Consider the following 19978-nt stretch of genomic DNA (forward strand, 5'->3'; position numbering starts at 1 on the left):
AATACTTAATACTGAAGTTAGTCTAAATGACTCTAATTCTTAATTGCTGGAAATGTTTACGAAATGTTATTTATTATACTCCACCATAAATTTATAAATAAAAAGTTGTTCTGAGTCCTCATTAATTGTGATAACAAAATATGCATTGTAGATAAAATATAGATATAATACCTTAAAACCAAAATACAGTCAAAAGTCATTAATTCAGACACCCATAATCAGGAATGATCTATAATCCGGACCTCAAAGCTTCAAACATTCTGCGCATGCGTCACGTTGACGCATGCGCGTAAGACCTTCACGGCTGGGAATATGCTTGTGCGTTTATGATAAATACGTTTATAAGTGCGCATTTAATGTATAACGGACGGTATAAGGTAAGCTAAAATTATTTAATTATCTATTTCAGTTAATGTTGCAGATTGCGTTGTTCCTTAATCTTCGAATTGGATCCGGCTTATTATTTTTTGCAGACTGTTAGAGCAATTTTATAAAAGTAAGCTTGAACTTTCGATTATGTCAAACAGAATTTCTGATATATATTTATTAATATGTAAATGATCTACAAAGCGAAAGTATGTTTCGAAGTTCATTAAACAAAAAGTGGAATTGCTACAAAAATGGAATGGATAAAGGCATATCCTTTGTTTATCTAAACTTTAGCGTTTGTTTATCTTTAACGCGGCGGCGCCGCGCTATGAATTGGAAGTTGATCTGTCAGCACTATCCTTATCTTCAGGGCAGATGTTTTTATTTTATTTGGCTTATAATTCCGTATTAAATGTAGTATTTCATCTTGATGTACTTCATCTTTGATATGATTTAAATCATTCCTCGTCATTATAATTCGCTTCCGATAGCGAAGAAAGTAACAGAGGTTATTGAAAACGAAAAAATTTCAATTGACAAATTTATCGGTATTCTCGACACAGCAATTATAGGACTTGAACAGCGAAACTTTGTAACTGAACAAGAAATTATGTCTGTTTAAAGAATTAAAGAGAATGTATTATCACATAAAAAATGAAGCAACTTAAACAACTTACATTGAAAGAAATGTTTAATGAAGTAAACAAATAAATATTAAGCTTTCTTTTTTGTAAATTTTGATAGCCTTTAGATCATAATTGTTCTTTATTTCATAAATTACGGTTTCATATTTTTAATTTTATAATTTCTGCATGCCATCTTACCAGATTTAAACTGTTGATCTATAATCCGGAAAAATCGATAATCCGGAATCACCGAAGTCCCGACGAGTCTGGATTAATGACTTTTGACTGTATTATTTATTAATAATTAAAACATGAACTGTCTTCTGAAACTCAAAATTTTATCCCCTCAAATTTAATTAAAATGTACATATCAGTACTATCGTAGACAAAATCAAGTAGCTCTAATTCTAATACAGAAAGCTCATTTTATTTATTTGAGAAATTCTGTTTATCCATTCACTAACAGAAAAAATAACAAGAAGAAAGTTTTAAGAAAATGGTTCATTAAAAACTTTGATTTTGGCAATACTTTCCTTCCTTTTATTTTCTTTTCCATTAATTCTAAAACTCTTACTTTATTTGTAACTAGAAATTTACTTTCAATTAACACAATTTCTTGTTTGTGATATCATTGTCTATTTCACAAGCATACATTTTGCATGAAAATAGGAAACATAAAAATCTGGGATGAGTAGATAAAGAAAATAAAAGCAATCTTTTAAAATTTTATTAATAAAAAAGTAAATTGTTAACCAAGCTTGAAAATTTTGCTAATGTCCTTGCAGCAGAATTACATATCATAAACAATAAAATGCTCACGTTTCATGTATAGAGTTTTATATTCTAATTAACTTTCACCACACCAGATAAAATAACAGATAGAAAATTATAAATACAAATTACTCAAATATAGTATCCAAGCATAAGAATCTAGATGTAGTAGTAGTGTTCCCCCTTCTCTTGGAAACTGAAGTGTTTCTTAAAGTTTGAAGTAAAAAAAAAAAAAAAAACTGAAGGAATGTAAATACCACACAATTTCTCATATGCATAATTACTCTACATTTACATTAACTATACCTTTTGACTCTGCGTTTGTACTCTTTTTTCCTGTAATGTTGATTTTGGTTCTGTGTGCTGCTGAACAGACAAGCCAACTTCCTGCAACCACTTTGACAGCCTTTCTTGACCTTGAGAAAATGAGTTGAGCTTCTGAAGGCATGAATCAGCAGCTCTAAGACCTGCATTACATTTTTCTTGTAAAGCTTCCCATTGTTTTTGTAGATTTCTGAAATTTGTAAAAAAAAAAAGTTTTTTAAAAAAATATGTTGTGCTAAAGATTAATTAACATATTAAAAGATTACTGGATCATAATTTTAAATGACACTCAATGAGATATCAAAAATATTCATTTTAATTAGAAAATATGTTGAAGTACAATAGTTGCTATATTGCAGTAGAAATAGTCTAAACAAACTCTATTCAAACATGTTGTAAGCTACATCCTAATTTTATAATAGTTATTTTTAAGCTCCATTCCTGTCTCTTCTAGCTTCAGCTTACAATTCCTAGCCAGAATGAGTTTTTAGAATCATGTTAAATGCAAATGAGTAGTAGAGAATATTCAAGTCAAAGTTCACTGAGTTCAAGAGAGAGAATTAGATTTCCTGTATAGTGTGTGTTTGCCCTTTGGCTATGTCTCTCTAAACTGTTGCCACACTCAGCCGTATTACATGCCCCATTAGGGACCTACTAATTAGAAATTGTGTTAGCTTCGACTAAGTCTCTTTAGTTAGTCATTAATTAAGTTCTTATTTCTTACATTTTTGTGTTTAAGCCCAAGTGGAGGCTTTGTTGTACGTAATGAGAAAGGGACCATCTGTCAAACATTATTTTGAGATATAAAGGGTAATTAACCCTTCTTGAGTTTTACTTTCTATTTTTGGCTTAAGTCCAGAAACAGAAAGTTCACTAGGTTCCTCCACAATTAGTTAATATATAAAAGGGAGGATCAATACAATGTTACATTCAAAATTTAGCATCAGACATATAAAGAAAAAAATCATTACCGCAGTTACTCTGTGAAAGCAATGAAACAAATTCACAAAGAAACCATAAAATTCCCAAATTTCAGAGCTTCAGGCAAGAAACTTCAGAAATGCTTATTATCAGAAAATAAAGAAAGTACATTACTATAACATTCAGTGTTATGTAATTTAACCATAAATTACCATTATTTATTAAGATTAAACAACAGACAGCAGTTAAATTTAGTTAAAATGGCATTTATTTCCTACATCAAATCTCCTCTTTGCATTTGAAGGTAGTAACTACTGTATTAAAAAGAAAGTATTCATATTTTGAAAGAAAGTAACTAAAAATACCACTTTAAATTAAAAATAATATAGATTATTAAATATTATATATAATAAATTAAAAATATAAAAAATATAAATTAAAAATAATATATAATATTTACAAGTACAATCAAATGTTATTTAATTAAAAAATCATTTACAAATCTATTTGAGCTATTCTGGTCATTACAGAAATTCATCGTAAGTGAAATGAAATTCCCTACATTTGAAATGTATACAATGAAAATGGCTTTAGGAAAAGTTTATTTCTTCTTTTTTCCCCCATTTCCAACATTATTATAAAATTTATTTTATTACTACACATTTTATTATAAACAAAATAAATTTTATGGAAACAGAACTGTCATATTCCTAAAAAGAAAAAAGTAGAATACATTAATAAAAACACTATAATAAAATCACATTAAATTAAATCCTTAATTTATAACTCGATTTTTTTACATTATTTATATTAAAAGTATTTTCAAACCTCTTAAAATAATACTTATCTTATTAATACAAAATATGTTTGTATGTTACAATTAATTAATTACAAACTGCCCTACCAATCTTGTTATTATACTGCTATGATATTTAGCTACTAGTCTTTGTATTATACTATACTGTTACAAGTATTTCATTTCTAACATAAATTTTCTTTAAAAAAAAAATTCTTCATACTTAGCAGGAAAGCTAAGCTCATATTGCCAGTTTACATACAAATTAGTAAATAAAACATTATACAGAAGTAATATGATTTTGCAATCATTAAATCATACCTTATCTTTTGCCTAATAATTTCTCTTCCTTCAGGAGATGTTGAAGAATACAGCCTTTCACCTAATTCAATAGTTGCCTCTACCTGACATAAATTCTGTGATAGTTGATCACTGAGAGACTGAAAAAAAAATACCAGTATTTGAATTATAAAATCACAATCTAATACATATCTTATACATATTGTATATTATATCAAATTAGAAAAAAAAATTGTAATTTGAAAAAAATTAACATGATTTAAAACGAATTTAAATTCAAAATTACATTAGTATTAGTTTTAAAAAATATAATGAAACCCTCTTTTCTTCAATAAGCAGAATATTCTGCATTGTTCTCCTTCTTAAATTAGGTATTTTTATCTGAAAACATTGGTGTACCATGTTCCTTTGACTAGAGCTGTAACTGTATTCTGAATTAAAATATATTCACTAACTTATATCATTTTATATGATGAAATATATTTCTGAAAAATTGTAATATTATAATTTTTATCAATATTTATTCTATAAAAAAGTTAAATTTGCCTATTTAGCTTTAAAAATTTACATATTAATTTACCTATTCAAGGCTTCAGACAACAAGGAATTAATCATATTAGTTCCTGCTCAGAAACTTTTACCTTTTTCCCAGAATTCATGGACATTTGGCACTTAAGAAATACTATATAATAACTAACCATAAGAATTTAAAATAAAAACTTCCTTTTCAGGCTTCACTCACTTCCAGAAATGATTTCCTTTCCTGCAAAGTTGCCATATCTCCAACTAAGATAGTATTCTTATTCAAATTCTTTTCCAAATCTTCCAACCAGCTGGTAACTTCTAAAAGTTTTGTTTCAAAAGATTCATGTTCTTTAACATATAGGTCCCATTTTCGTACCGAGTCCTAAAGAAAAAAATAAACAAATAAAAATGAAATGACTAAATAAATATATGTAAATAAAAAAGAACAAAAATCATATTTATTTTTAAGCTGCTGGGATATTAAATAAGCTGTCTTTGAAAGTTAACGAAACTTAAATTAATAAACATTTTACGTATGATAAAAAACTTACTTTCACTGCATTTTTCAGTGTCTGATATTTGTTCAGAACTTTAGCAATTCTAGAAACTAAAGACGCGTCTCCTCTCATTTGTTCTCCTCTAACACTTAGAGCAGAAATCTCATCTTGCTTTTGGAATATTTCCCTTTCCAATGCCTGTAAAGAAGAAAAGTGGTTGAAGATAAGAAATAAATATTATTTTAAAAAAAATTAAAATTGTTACGCCCTTAGAAAGATACTAAATTATTGTACAATCACTATTTCTTCTGCAATGCTCTATTATCATATGTCTATGTACAGGCAGAGTTAACAAACTAATATTTCCCTCTTTCTTATTGCAATATTTTATTATCTCCTTTAATAAGTTGGTAAACTTCAAAATGTATCCAAACAGTTTTAACCCTTCTAATTTGCCAGTCTTACATAAAGAAATGAGATATAAATATAATCTAAAAGTAAAGTCTAATGAAATCAATGTCTATAGTAATTAAACTTACTTTAACATTTTCAAGCTGATTCTGTTTCGCTTCAAGAGTGCTACGTAGTATTTGCTCACGCAAAATATGATCCTTCTCAGCTAGCCACAGTTCCAATTTCATAACAAGCTCTTCACAATTTCCACGATCTTGAACAGCATCTGAAATACTATCACGAGCCTGCTGACATTGTTTTAAGAAGCTTCCCCATTGTTCTTCTTCATGTTCTAATTCAGATGAAAGAGCATGATGTCCTCTCGAATCTGTATGCTGTAGAACGTCATTTAATAGCAGCTTTAGCTCTTCTATTTTTTGTTCTCCTTCCTCCAATGAACTAATAACAGTCTATAAATAAAATAATTAATTAATTCTATTGAAGGCATACGCAAGATGCAACATATATAATTTTTATCCAAATTTATTTTACTTGTATAGAAAAATATACACTATTTCTTTTCATCAAAAGAGAGATCAGCAAATTCCAAAGAATTAAAAAATGAAATCAATTATGGTACTTTTTGCTACCATATTTCTAAACATTTCTCTTTTAAAAAAGTTTGAAATATGTGAAAGAAATTATTTGTTATTATAAAAACAAAAAAAATTTCCATTCACACACAGAATATTTAAGTTGTTTTTATGGAATGAAAATTAACAAATTTAGATTATTTTGTACTTTTTACTTTTCCAACATATATTCAAATTAAAATAACACATAAATGAAAAAAGTTTTAATATTAACTTTATATATATATATAAAGTTAATTTATATATATATATATAAAGTTAATATATAAATATTTTAATATTAACTTTATATATATATATATAATTTTTAACAAAATGCTACATACATATATTTATCTACTTTTCATATTTATTGTGCATTTATTCTTAATTTCCAATATGTATCTGCTTCACATCTCATAATTCAAATTTTAAAATAATATTCAGTAACAATAATATTAGCATAGAAGAGATACTTATTTTTCAAAGAACAATGATAGTTTCTTATAAAACAATATATATTTACAGATAATGCTATGAGTTTCATTTTGAGGCCCTCCGTATCACTATGGTCTAAATTTATATCAGCAGCAGCTTTCAGTGCACGTAGCCAGTCCTGAAATTGCTCCAGTTTCATACGATAAGCTTCATGTTCTGATACATGTTTATCACAAACTTCTACACGCTCCTAATAAAAGTAAAAAAATTAGTTTTAAATACAGCTATTAAAACTATTTATGTAAGTTTTTGACATCCTAAGATGGCAAACAACAGTAAAATCAACAATAATTTCATTGCACATGCAATACTAGAAAGAGGAAACCAAACAAGTTGCATACATATCAGTTGATTCACGTAATAAAAATGCACAATAATGAAATGACAACTTTTTAAAATATAATACAATTTAGATTGTTATAGAAATTTAAAAAGAAAGGAATTAACTTGTAAACTAAAAACTTCAGATTACAAGCCAAACCTAAAGTAAAAGTTTACTATTAAAATTTTTAAAAAGAATAATGCATCAAAAATATTAAAGAAAACTGAATTATTTTACTTTTTCCATAAATAAAAATAGTATTTACTATTCCCAATTTATATATATTAAATTTTGATTATCAGTTCAAAATTTATTTCAGTTTAAAAGTTCCAGCACTTTTTTCTTGAATATAAAAGCATATAAACAGAAATATATGGAAATAAAAAATACTAAAAAAACAGATAAATATATATATAAAGTATACAATTTAGAGTAAAAGTAAAAAATTCTGTAGTCAGTATAATATTAAGTTACTTGAAATGTGTCTTATTTATTGCATTCACGGCATAAAATTATGTATTTCAAAATAATACTAAGAAATACAGGTAAAATCCCATGTAACCTTTTTACATAGATGAATAGCAAACTTTTATATTTTATGATAACAAAGGTAAATAAGAGATCTTATACATCATCAATAGGCAATGAGATGACCTTGTATTCCAAATCTTTGTTTATAACAGAATAGGTTTTATCAAAAAGAAATCAATATCAAACTTAAATAAAAGATCAATTAGTGGCAACAATGTGTGAAAACATATCATACATAAATCAACCTTAACTAGCACTCAGAAAAAGAGAATCAATCACTTCTCCAATAGTTGCTTAAAATCAGCAGATCACTATCTATTTTAAGTGACTAGATTTTAAATGATTAGATTCAACAAAATTCTTTAAAACAAAAGCTAGATACACACTTTAAATTTGGATTTAAGCTATTGTATAAGATGCTTTTCCATTTGTAATATGCTTTATAATAAACTAAATATAATTATAATAAACTAAATAAACTGTTCTCAGAATTCACTCTAACAAGATATCCAAATATAGTTGATATCTTAAGGATTAAATATATTAGTTCAGTATTAAAGAAAGATTGGTATTTTGAAAATGAAGTAGCATGTAAAAAAAATAGCATACAGCAAAAAATAAATCAGAACAAAACAATACTACTAAATACCTACACCAGCATGCATACACACTGTCTCCTCCCTCCAAAAAAGAGAGAGCTACAGGAAAAATCCACTTCTGGAAACTTAAATTTGCACCCAGTTCTCAAATTTTATAAAAATAAAATTTAATCTGCAACCTAATTTTTCATTAGAACATGAAATCTCGGAAGATTTATATATATATATATTGATAATAATAATAATAATACATACGAAAAGTAAAATTTATATCTGAATGCTAGATATTTGATATACTTTTTTAATGTTGTTTCTGTAAGTAAAGGAACAAACTAAAATGCAACCAATTTTTCCCTATTTCCTGCCAAAGAACATAACTAGGAAAATATCTTCTCATAAAAGCAATACCATTGTGATACCATCAATTCTTGTATTGTAAAAAATAATTAGTTGGGTAACCACCAAGCATTTCATTCATATTTCATGTATCACAATTATTTTGAAGCTTTTGTTACAAATAATTTTCTCTGTATTCAATTAATTCCATGTTTGCTTATTATAGTCCAAATTTTATATTTTTCTCAATGCTAGTTCGATTTATTCCATACAAATTAAAGCCAAGTGATCAACTTCATTCTAGTTCAGCTAATAGTTTTTCTTCCCCTGCAAAATATAGAGTTTCAGCATTGCTCATCTATAATGTGATTAATCTTTGCTGCATCTCTTTCTCCTTTAATTACTGTTACAAAATCAAAACACACCAACTGAAACATAACTGTGCAACTGCGAAAATTGTATTATAATACAAAAATATACATAAAAAATGGAATTGCATTAAAATTGCAAATTCACTCTTTGTTATCGACTTACTACACATCATTCAAGACAATCTTTAAATGGCAAGAATATGAATAATCAAGATATGAAATAATTAAGTAAAAACACTTTTGTTGCATAAAACAACATGGAAAAATAATAATCTGCACATACTGCAAGGCAAATGGCATTTGGTGGACATCATGATTGTAAAAGGCCGCAGTAACAAAGTTAAAAGAAGTTAGGAAAATGAATAAAATATCATGAGAAGAAACATATAAAATGCACACCTCTCTCTCTTTTTATATAAAAAAAAAAAAATCAAAAAATTCATCAAGATACCAAAACAAATGAAAATTCTTCGGGTTTCTTCATTTATACAAAAGGAATAGTGTTAAAAAAATTCACTTCCAGAAAACAACATACCTTTATAGCAGAAATTAGGTTATCATATTGCTGCTGAAAGCCTTCAACATCATGCTTAGGAGCTGATTCTGGAAGAGCTTTTACTTTGTCTTTTAATTTTGAAATAACTGCTTGATGAGCCAAGAAACCTTGAGACATAGCCTGAAATATTGCTATCATAAATTACTAATGTCTACAAACATTAAAATACATTTCTGAATTTTATAATGTAATTTTAAATACGGATTTTTAAGACTTTTCTGTAAAATGAAACTTCTAAATAATAATTATATTTGAAAATACGTTCTAAATCAAACTGCTGTTTTAAAAAGTCCAAAAAGAGAGACTTTAAATGCAAAAAGATAAAAAAATTTTAAAATCAAATTATAAGAAATTAAAAATTACGAATTTAATGTTTTGTTTTCTAGAATATTTTGAAGTCACAAAAGTAATCAAGACTGTATAGAAAAGGAATTAAAAAAAACTAGATACTATGAAAATCATTCACATCTAAATAAAAAACTGCATTCATACTTACTTTATAGCTTTGCAATTGTAGTTTTTTCTCTGCCAATGTAGGCTTTAACTGAACACCAGTTCCTACTTGATTTGACACTTCATTTAACCAAAGAGCTACCTGTTTGCAGCTAATTATACACAAAAAATTAGCACATAAATGATAAAACTTATTTTTAAATAAATCCCATACATTATTTACATTTTACAAACTTATTACATGAAATCCTTTTCCTTTTAAATAAAAATAATATCTACTGTTGGCAACTTAAATATATATTAAATATTGATTGTTGTCAATTCAAAATTTGTTTTGAAAGTTCCAACATTTGTTTCTGCTTTCTTTCTTAAATGTAAAACTGCATAAACAGAGAAATATTGAAATACACACATTCAAAGCACACTTTTTAATAAAAAAAAAAAAAAAAAGAAGAAGAAGAAGCATGTGTATATGATTTAAGGCATTATATACTGCAAAAAGGCGTAAAAATAATTTTACAGTTCAAAATATTATACACAGTACTAATTTACTTACAATACTATAATTGTATTAACTATCAATATTCACATTCTTTACAACTACTAAAAATATGCTATATTACTTAGCATTTTCAACACTCACCTTTCTTCAAACGTTCCCCATGCCATTAAAGAAGACTCAATATTTTTGATAGCTGCATTTACTTTCTCCCACTTTTCATCCCATGCATCTCTCAAACATCTCATTTCTGAACGAATCTGATCACGACCTTCCATACTCAAGCTGAGGTACATCATTTCCCCAGCATCAGTAACTGATGACAGCTGTGGACTATGTTGCTCCTTCTTTGATAACAGATCCTGAAATTATAAAGGATAATGTTCTTATAATACTAATGTAGAACAATTTAATATTTTTCTTGTCTCTAATACAAATAGGGGTTTTTCATGGTTAAAAAGAATTTGTCTGTGCAATATATATTCTTCAACATTTTAAAAAGGAGATATTCACACATTTTAAAGACAGTATAATAATCTGCATCATGAATCAACATATTTTTTTACAGTATAAATAATACAACCATACAGAAGTATAAAGACAGAAAATGGGAGAAAAAGGTAACAAGATTGGACATTACCAATCTGTGGACTCTACTGTATAAAAAAAAAAAAAAAAAAAAAAAAAAAAAGGATGAAAGAATGGATGGATGCGATTTCAATCTGAAAATAACAGCTGCTTGGGTAATATTTAATGGATATTAACTTGCTTATAAATGATCTGAGCATAGATTTTTATGGGCAAAGCAACTAATGAGTATGTTTTAAATTAATTTTTTAATTAATATTAAATTAAATTAAATTAATTAATTATAATTTAATTGTTAAATTTAATTTTAAATGCAACAATCTCATGCAAACAGCAGCACACAGTTCCCTTTGCAACTCTGTCAGGCCAAAAACAAGTAAACAGTGAAAACAAAAAAGAATTTTACTAAAACACTCTGAGAACCAGTTGCATTTCAGTGCGATTGTGACTTATATTATCTAATCTAGAATTCGATTTGTATTGTATTAATGTAACATTTTATTTGTTTTTTAGTATAATGTAGTATTGTAATTTATTAACATAGTATTTTATTTGTATTGTACTGTATTATTATTTGTATCAACAATTTTTTTTTTCATTACAGTATAATGTATTACTTTACTCATATTGTGGTGCAATGTAATATTTTATTTGTATTTATTAACCTAGTGATTTATTGCACTGAATTGTATTATTTGTATTAGCATATTTAATTTATTAGTCCAAAGGGATTTGAGTCTGTAAGGACTATTACTTTCATTTTGGCATTTTGCATGGGACTCCTATAAATATTGGTTCACTTTTCAAACTGTTGCCACAAAATGTTAGAGTCCTGCATTATATTTGAAGAAATTAAATAATGAAAAATCTGAATAAATGTATGTAAATTTCTCGCATTGTGATAAAACAAAGTACCTAGAGCCATTAAATTTTGAATAACATAATCCTCCACCGAATATGGGCATCTGGAAGCACTAATTTGGAATTTGTTTTATTATCGATTTCATATTTTGTAAAACTTTAATGAATTTTTGAGTAACAAACTCAACTATTTAAAAGTGAGGAATGGCAACACTCTACGGAGGGAAAAAAACCTTTTTATCTCCACTTGAACTGTGTATCAGAAATTCTAAAGATATGACCATTTTAAAATTATTTTGCGACATTGCTATTGAACTAAATTTTATGGTTTAAGTGCAAAGAACATGATATTTAATAAATAAAGGTAAAACACAAATTGTTAAAAACAGCTCATTTGGATACAATTTAAAATATGAAACATTTCAGTTTTTTTTTTTTTTTTTTTCTATTTAATGTAGATTTGTAATATCAGCTGATATCAAGCTGAAAACTACAGAGCTGGTACTGGATATGCAATGAAAAAAAAAATTGAAGTCGATTTTAAATTTCATTTATCTAATAAAAAATTACAGCACTTCACAAATATGCTTTGTTCCTGATGGCTCTTTTTGAAACTAAATACATATTTGAGCAATTTTTCTCATATTGAAGAAACAAAACAGAAAATAAATAATAAAAAAAAGTACTTGCTATAATGTTTTATGTGGTATTATTACTTATTAAAATTATATTAATTATTACTAAATAATAAATATTATTGCTAAAATTATATTACATGAAATGGTAATAGCTAGTCTTTGTTTAAATGGTGCTCTCAAAATCTAGGGATTAACCTTCTGTTTTATGAGAAGTTTTAGTTGATTAAAGCTTTATTTCAGCTTCTTTTGAAAAATTATTTACTACATTCACAACAATTTAATCAATTAAAACTAATTTATGCTTTACTTCTTTTTTACCAACATGGAAGAACTTTTAAAACCAGAAAAATTTGATGCTGACCCCACATGTGCTGGAACAGAATCTAAATGAAAACACTGGTAAAGAACTATTTGAAATTTCCTCATACAAGTGAAAGAGGTAACCAATGAATGAAATTACAACTCATATGTAATTTTATATCTGCAAGTGCTTATCAATATATTAATGATACAGAATTGTATGATAATTACAATTCTGTGTCATTAATATACTAATAAGCCCTTACATAGCACTCTAAATTTATTTTACATTGCTATAAGAAATGAAATATTTGCTGGCATTCTTTAGCATTTAGATTACAACAAACAGGTGAGTGTATAAATGGATATTTAAAAATATTAAAATAATTGCACATAGATTGTGAATTTAAACCTGTTACTGCTAAAGAATATAAAAACCAGTATACTAGAGAAGCATTCAACCATGGTTTGAAGAATCCTTGCATTCGAGAACAATTATTAGGAAATGCCACTATTTCATTGGCAAAAACTTATGATCAAGCTAGAAAATTGGATCTTGCTGAAAATCATTCCACCTCATATTTAACAATCTTCCTCAGCATTGGTAGCTGCTGAATTTCAACAGAGAAATGATTCTTCTCCTCAGATCCTTCATTCAAAATATGACCTTCTATGTCAGCATAGGCAAAGACTCTTCAGATAAGAAGCTTATCAGAGCTGGTGTCCCTAAGAGGTCAATTTTAGCTCCCACAATTTGTCCATGTTTCTGAATTATCCAAGTCACATTTAGATCACAATCACTTTTTAGGTTGTTATGCCTATGATACGGCTTTTGCCGTAAAGTAATCTGAATCATGCGATCTGTAAATTACAAGATATCATGCCAAGGTTGGAAGTATGGTGTCAAGATTTGAGAATCGCTATAAATGCGCACAAGTTGCAATTACTGGTAATTCGTCGCAAGCATCTTAATACCTTGTTTTCTAACAGACTGAATATTTGCTGGCATTCTTTAGCATTTAGATTACAACAAACAGGTGAGTGTATAAATGGATATTTAAAAATATTAAAATAATTGCACATAGATTGTGAATTTAAACCTGTTACTGCTAAAGAATATAAAAACCAGTATACTAGAGAAGCATTCAACCATGGTTTGAAGAATCCTTGCATTCGAGAACAATTATTAGGAAATGCCACTATTTCATTGGCAAAAACTTATGATCAAGCTAGAAAATTGGATCTTGCTGAAAATCATTCCACCTCATATTTAACAATCTTCCTCAGCATTGGTAGCTGCTGAATTTCAACAGAGAAATGATTCTTCTCCTCAGATCCTTCATTCAAAATATGACCTTCTATGTCAGCATAGGCAAAGACTCTTCAGATAAGAAGCTTATCAGAGCTGGTGTCCCTAAGAGGTCAATTTTAGCTCCCACAATTTGTCCATGTTTCTGAATTATCCAAGTCACATTTAGATCACAATCACTTTTTAGGTTGTTATGCCTATGATACGGCTTTTGCCGTAAAGTAATCTGAATCATGCGATCTGTAAATTACAAGATATCATGCCAAGGTTGGAAGTATGGTGTCAAGATTTGAGAATCGCTATAAATGCGCACAAGTTGCAATTACTGGTAATTCGTCGCAAGCATCTTAATACCTTGTTTTCTAACAGACTTACTGTTCAATTAAGAAATTCTAATTATACAGAAAGCTACCTACTTAGGGGCAGTTTTCAATAAATCTCTGACCTGGACTAACCACATTAAAAATGTCAAAAGAAAAGCCATAGCAGTCAGCAGCAGCTTAAACTTTTTAGTGGGAAAATTTTCAAAGCTGGATCTTAATAAAAAGAGGCATACTTACACTGCGATGACAAAGCCTATCTTTTCTTATACTTCACCAGCTTGGTCAGCTGCTATGAAAAAAGACATTGCGCAACTGAAAATTATCCAGAATAAGTTTTTAAGGATAGTAACTGATGCCCATTTTTGCATAAGAAATTATACTTTGCACAGAGATTTAAAGATTGAAAGTGTGGAAGAGTTCCTGCACAAAATGTGTGTGTGTGATTATGGCAAAGCCTCAGAGGCTATCTGCCTAAGGGGAGGAATGCTTTCATGGAGGACTTTCTAAGGAAAACTCGCTCGTATACACGTTACACATGGGGAAAACCACAAAAATGCCCATGCAGTCAGCCCGTTCGTGGGATTCGAACCTTGGACCGAACTACCAGTGTTTAGCGACTTTACCGCTTGGCCGCTGGTGGGCTCCCTGCACAAAATGAATACAAAATTCTTTAACAAAGCACTCAACTGTGACCACTTACTTTCTGCAATTTTTAAGTCTTTAACTATGAGATTTTAGATGAGCATTTTACTTTGTGCCTATATGCGGCTCCTGCGATTCTAATTTTCGAGCTAAGCCCACATTATAATTGTGTACTTGTTTCTGTACTTATCTGTATTTTCATATTTATATGCTGTTTGTATGTGTTATCGTATTTATTGCATTACATTAAATATCTTATATTTAGCTTTCTTTGAATTCTGTACATACTTCTACTGTGATGACTTATGTATTTAATTTTATGATTGACCCTGTGCTATCAAGCCTCTCCATTGTGTTTCGAGTTTGCTTGCCTAATAATTCTGTACTTTTGCCTAATATTTAAAAAAGAAAAGAAAAAGAGAAATTGAAGGCCATTGAGTGTTAAATCACTTAAGTTTTTTTACATCTGGTCGATTGAAATATCTGTTGAAAGTGGGGAAAACAACTGGATATAGCACACCAAATAGTAACAGACTGCAAAGATCATCTGCAGAAAGTGTGGTTATAGCGTTCTCAACAGAGCTCTTAGCAAAATAACAGAAATTGACAAAAGTCTTTTCCAAAGTGGGGGAAAAAAAAAAAAGTTTTTTCCAAAGCAGGTCGAAAATTTTTTCAGCAGTGGCTCTTTGGTAGATTGTTTAATAATAAGAGTTGCAGATAGAAATGAAGATGGTGTAAGTATGGCGAGATCTCCACCAACTTTCGTAGCTCAATGGTCAACGGTTACCAACAGTTTTATGGTCAACTGAATAATACATAAGTACCAAATTTTCTTATCAGATATACTAATCACTCATAAATTGACTTACTTTTAGCCTCTTGAGCTTTGACTGAAGTGTAGCTTTATCACCTGTCAAATCAAGATTTGGTTCTAATTGTTTATCCATTTCTTGCAACCATTTTTGCAAGTCAACTTTAGCAGATTCATATTCCTTTTTTATTTTCAGTAGGGTATCTATTCTTCTCAAAGCTTCCTAATAATTAAATTGAAAATTTTAAAAATACAGCAGCAGATTAAAGTATACTCTATTAATTCTTTGTTTACTTTCTTAAGATTCTACTTTCAAATACCAACTATGAAAATTAAGTGATACTAAATCAAAAATGAGGAAAAGTGAAAATAAATATTTACTTGTAGACTTCTTTCAATAGATTGAAATCTAGAAGATATTTGTGACATTTGTGTTTTAAGTCGTGCTTCAGGGCTTTGAATGCTAATTTCCTGCATAATTTGTAATAAATCTTCAAGATTTTTTTTCTTTGATGTAACTTCCTTTTGTAATTCCTAATTAAAAAAATTTACTTTATACATATAAACAAACATATATAAACTAGAAACAAGCATGTATAAATAAAACATAATATAAAAATAATATAAAATTTAAAGAAAATCAATGAAAATTTTAATATTAAAACCCACAGCTTAACTTGAAAACACCTTCTATAATTAAAATAACGCAATTAAAAATTAGAATTAACTATACTACATTTATCTAGTTCTTATGGTTATAAGTGTTTGGAAATCAGTTTTCCAATACCAGAAGCAATAAATTAATTAGATATAATTTAATTTTTAATAAATTTTCATATCAATATTAATGGTAAAAAGAATCAAATGCTTGTATTTTCTAGGGCTATGAATATTTAATACAGATTTATTTTCATTTAAGCTATCAGAAAATAGGCAATTTATCATGTAATTTTACGCATTTCATTTTCCTACCATATTAACTTTAGAATAAAAGTCTATTAAAAACTGACTACACAAATACTCATCATGGTAAAGTAAAAGGACCAAGAAATGTGAAACGCTCCTATATTCAGATGTTTAGCTCTGATTAATACTCATTAATAAAAATTATTGTTTACACTTGGTTAGATTATAGAGACATTAGGTTATTTCGAAGCAGGACAGATGAAAAATGAGCAATGCCCTCACCGGGACTTGAAACACAGACCTCTCGAATACGCGTCGAGCGTGGTAACCACTATACCATGAAGGCATGCTAAGAAGGCAGTGGAAATACCTTACATACTCCCCCTTTTAAAGGGCAACTGGGATTTAGGGGATCCAATTGCCAAATCCTGGTGGTGAAGAATCATCATTCACCACCTTTTAGTTCAGGTGCCACTGTAGAGACATTAGGGATTTTTTTGAAGCAGGAGACATGAAAAATGAGCAATGGCCTCACCAGGACTCGAACCACAGACCTCTCGAATATGCGTCGAGCGTGCTGACCATTACACCACAAAGGCATGCTAAGAAGGCAGGAGAAATACCTTATAAGATGAGATGTTACTTACTTAGATCTTTCTGGATGATAATATGAAAATGGTGTAATTCACTAATCACATTGCCAAACATTTGTTTAAAAATAAAGATTGGATTAGATTATGTGAAAGCACATAATTCTTTGTTAAAGCACATAATTAAAGTTATCTGCTTACGGAGAGAGATGCTTTAGTGAGGAACTTTCTAACAGAAACTGCCTCATGTTCACATGAAACACTGGGAAGGGACAGCCAGCCTGTTTTTAGGGATTTGAGCTTAGATTGGCTACCCATGCTCAGTGATTTTACAGTTTGTTCTAATGGGCTTTTGAAAAGTAAAAGAGCTTTTGAATGCACTTAAAATTTTGTCACCATGCTAATTTCATAAATAAGTCAATAGTTCTATGTCATCATATCTTGAATACTACACAGCAATGATAGTAACAAAAAGAAACAGATATTTATATTCTACTATCATTAATTTATTCATTTCAATTCTATAATACTTTTATTTTAGTTATTCAATAGTAACTACGAATCATACTTGTACATTTGATTTAACACTAATCTAACCAATTCAACAGTATTTTTATCACACAATAAAAGAAAATTAAGCATTTATGTTTCATCCAATGCAGTAGAAGTACTTTTATCATAATTTACATTTAAAGTGATTTGGCTCATAATTATTAATCACAGATTCATACTTCATATATGAAATTTTCTGTTAAAAAATCTATTTTAGAAAAAGACCATAAAATTACCATATAGCTAAATATTTCTTTAGACTATAGATCTGGTTTTTGTATTTATTGACAGAGTACCTGATTAAAAGCAATTTAAAATTAAATAAAATAGCCACCTTAAATATATTTTGAATATGCTTTTTATCGATTTCTAAGATGATTAATAATATTAGTCACAGCCGGAAAAGGCAATGAAGCTCTTTGGGAACAGTAAAAATAAACAAACAAACAAAAATCTATTAGTCTGATTAAGATGCTAAGTCAAGATGGATCAGAAACATTTGGATTTTTTGATCAGGGACATTTATTTGTATTAATGGATTATTTAACTGTAATGAAAGCAATTATGGGATAGTAAGAGACATTCGTAGAAATTATTACAGATAGTATTTTGTGACTTTCAGTTTTAACTCTGAGTTTTCATTATCTAGCTGCTCAGGGAAGTGTTTGAGTGGTTCAAAGTAGCAAAAAAACTGTAGTTTATCTTGGGTATCTATCAGAAAATTAAATTTACTACCAATAATCTGTAAAGGCACTGAACTTTGAAAGTTTTAAACAGAGGTTGGAATTTTGATTGCAGAATGGACTTCTATGGTTATGCAAGTGTTAGCTCATGTGTGATGTAAATGGGATGCAGATTCCTAAAATGATTGCCCAAGATAACATCACACAATAGAATTAATTCTACACTGGCATGTTTCTCTTACAGTTAGTAATTATAAATACCTATTATTAGTTTAATAGTTCATTATAATTTTGAAAGAAAAATGTATTTATTTTAAACACAGCCTATTGCACTGCAATATGGAAAGATAATAGCTGCAACAGAAACCAATAATTCAAATGTTTCTCAGTAGATTTAAATCAAAGCTCTGAATCTATTCCAATTCTAAAACATGATTCAAACTGGTCAAATGATAACCTGTGAGTTATATTGCATACAATACTTTACTGAAATTTAGATTCTTTTTTCTTAAAAACCCTTTAATAATACAAGGAGTTAATATTCTGGATTACTATTGCCTTGTCCCAAAAAGCAAAATTTTAACAAAAGACAAAATCAGTATTTTTTATAAGCATTCTACCTAAATTTAACCCTATTTCATCTTTATAACTAAATATTGATTAATTATGTATAAACAAAAAAATATAAATTATTTTGATTTAAAAGTCATATTCAGTACAAAATATTCATATCATACCATAATAATGGAGCGCTGCTGCTGTATGTCATTAAGTTCAATCTGTTGAGTAGTCTCACTTTTTACTTTTGATTCCATTTCCTTAAGCCATGAACTGAAAATTTCAAATTCGGTTTCATATCTCTGCCACAAATTTAGAATCTTTTGAAGGGATGATTTTGTACCAGAAACCGTTGAGATAAATGACTCCCAATCAGATATGGCTTTGTCAACAGCAGACTGAACTTCAGAATGTTTTGCAGGTTGTAAGACTTGAAGAAGACTGTTAGCAATTAATTCAAGCTTTATTTTTTTGCTTTCTCCATTACTAACATTGCTTTCAATTTCCTGAGAAAGTAAAAAATTACATTTAAAATAATTTTGAAAAGATATATAATTTAATAAATCTATGAATTCAAAAAATTAGCATATGATTTCAGTGAAAAAGTATACCTGGAGGACACCCATTTTTGCTTCTAAACTATATCGATCACCTGCAAGGTCTGGATTACATGATGAAGCTTTTTCAACATTTGTTAATAGCCATCTCTGAAAGTCTTGCAATGCCATTTGGTATCGACGTTCTAAAGATGATGATAGAAGATTTCCTACTTTTGAAACAGTAGCTCTCAGTTTTTCATATCTGTAAATATGATATATAAAAATAAGCATTAAACAAATAATTTTTATGTTAAATGTAACTAATTCAAAAGAAAAATACATTTAAAAATTTAAAATAT

General features: G+C 28.3%; 1 protein-coding gene across 7 annotated transcripts in view; it reads right to left on the reverse strand.

Moving 5' to 3' along the window:
* Msp300 (Muscle-specific protein 300 kDa) overlaps positions 1–19978 on the reverse strand; it is a 513656-nt gene that overhangs the window by 276919 nt on the left and 216759 nt on the right. For all 7 annotated transcript variants that reach the window (XM_085806588.1, XM_085806589.1, XM_085806592.1 and 4 more), the window contains exons 36-48: positions 19692–19881; positions 19260–19586; positions 16173–16325; positions 15850–16014; positions 10464–10681; positions 9864–9972; positions 9347–9487; positions 6681–6842; positions 5669–5992; positions 5184–5327; positions 4850–5014; positions 4129–4247; positions 2073–2280 (exon numbers count right to left, since the gene is read on the reverse strand). In XM_085806588.1, the coding sequence (XP_085662714.1) occupies positions 2073–2280; positions 4129–4247; positions 4850–5014; positions 5184–5327; positions 5669–5992; positions 6681–6842; positions 9347–9487; positions 9864–9972; positions 10464–10681; positions 15850–16014; positions 16173–16325; positions 19260–19586; positions 19692–19881 (2425 nt within the window). The remainder of the gene's footprint in view (positions 1–2072; positions 2281–4128; positions 4248–4849; positions 5015–5183; positions 5328–5668; positions 5993–6680; positions 6843–9346; positions 9488–9863; positions 9973–10463; positions 10682–15849; positions 16015–16172; positions 16326–19259; positions 19587–19691; positions 19882–19978) is intronic.

Source organism: Stegodyphus dumicola, chromosome 12, assembly GCF_044657685.1.
Source record: "Stegodyphus dumicola isolate Sdum_Otavi_A_Nest chromosome 12, ASM4465768v1".
NCBI classification, from domain to species: Eukaryota; Metazoa; Arthropoda; class Arachnida; order Araneae; family Eresidae; genus Stegodyphus; species Stegodyphus dumicola.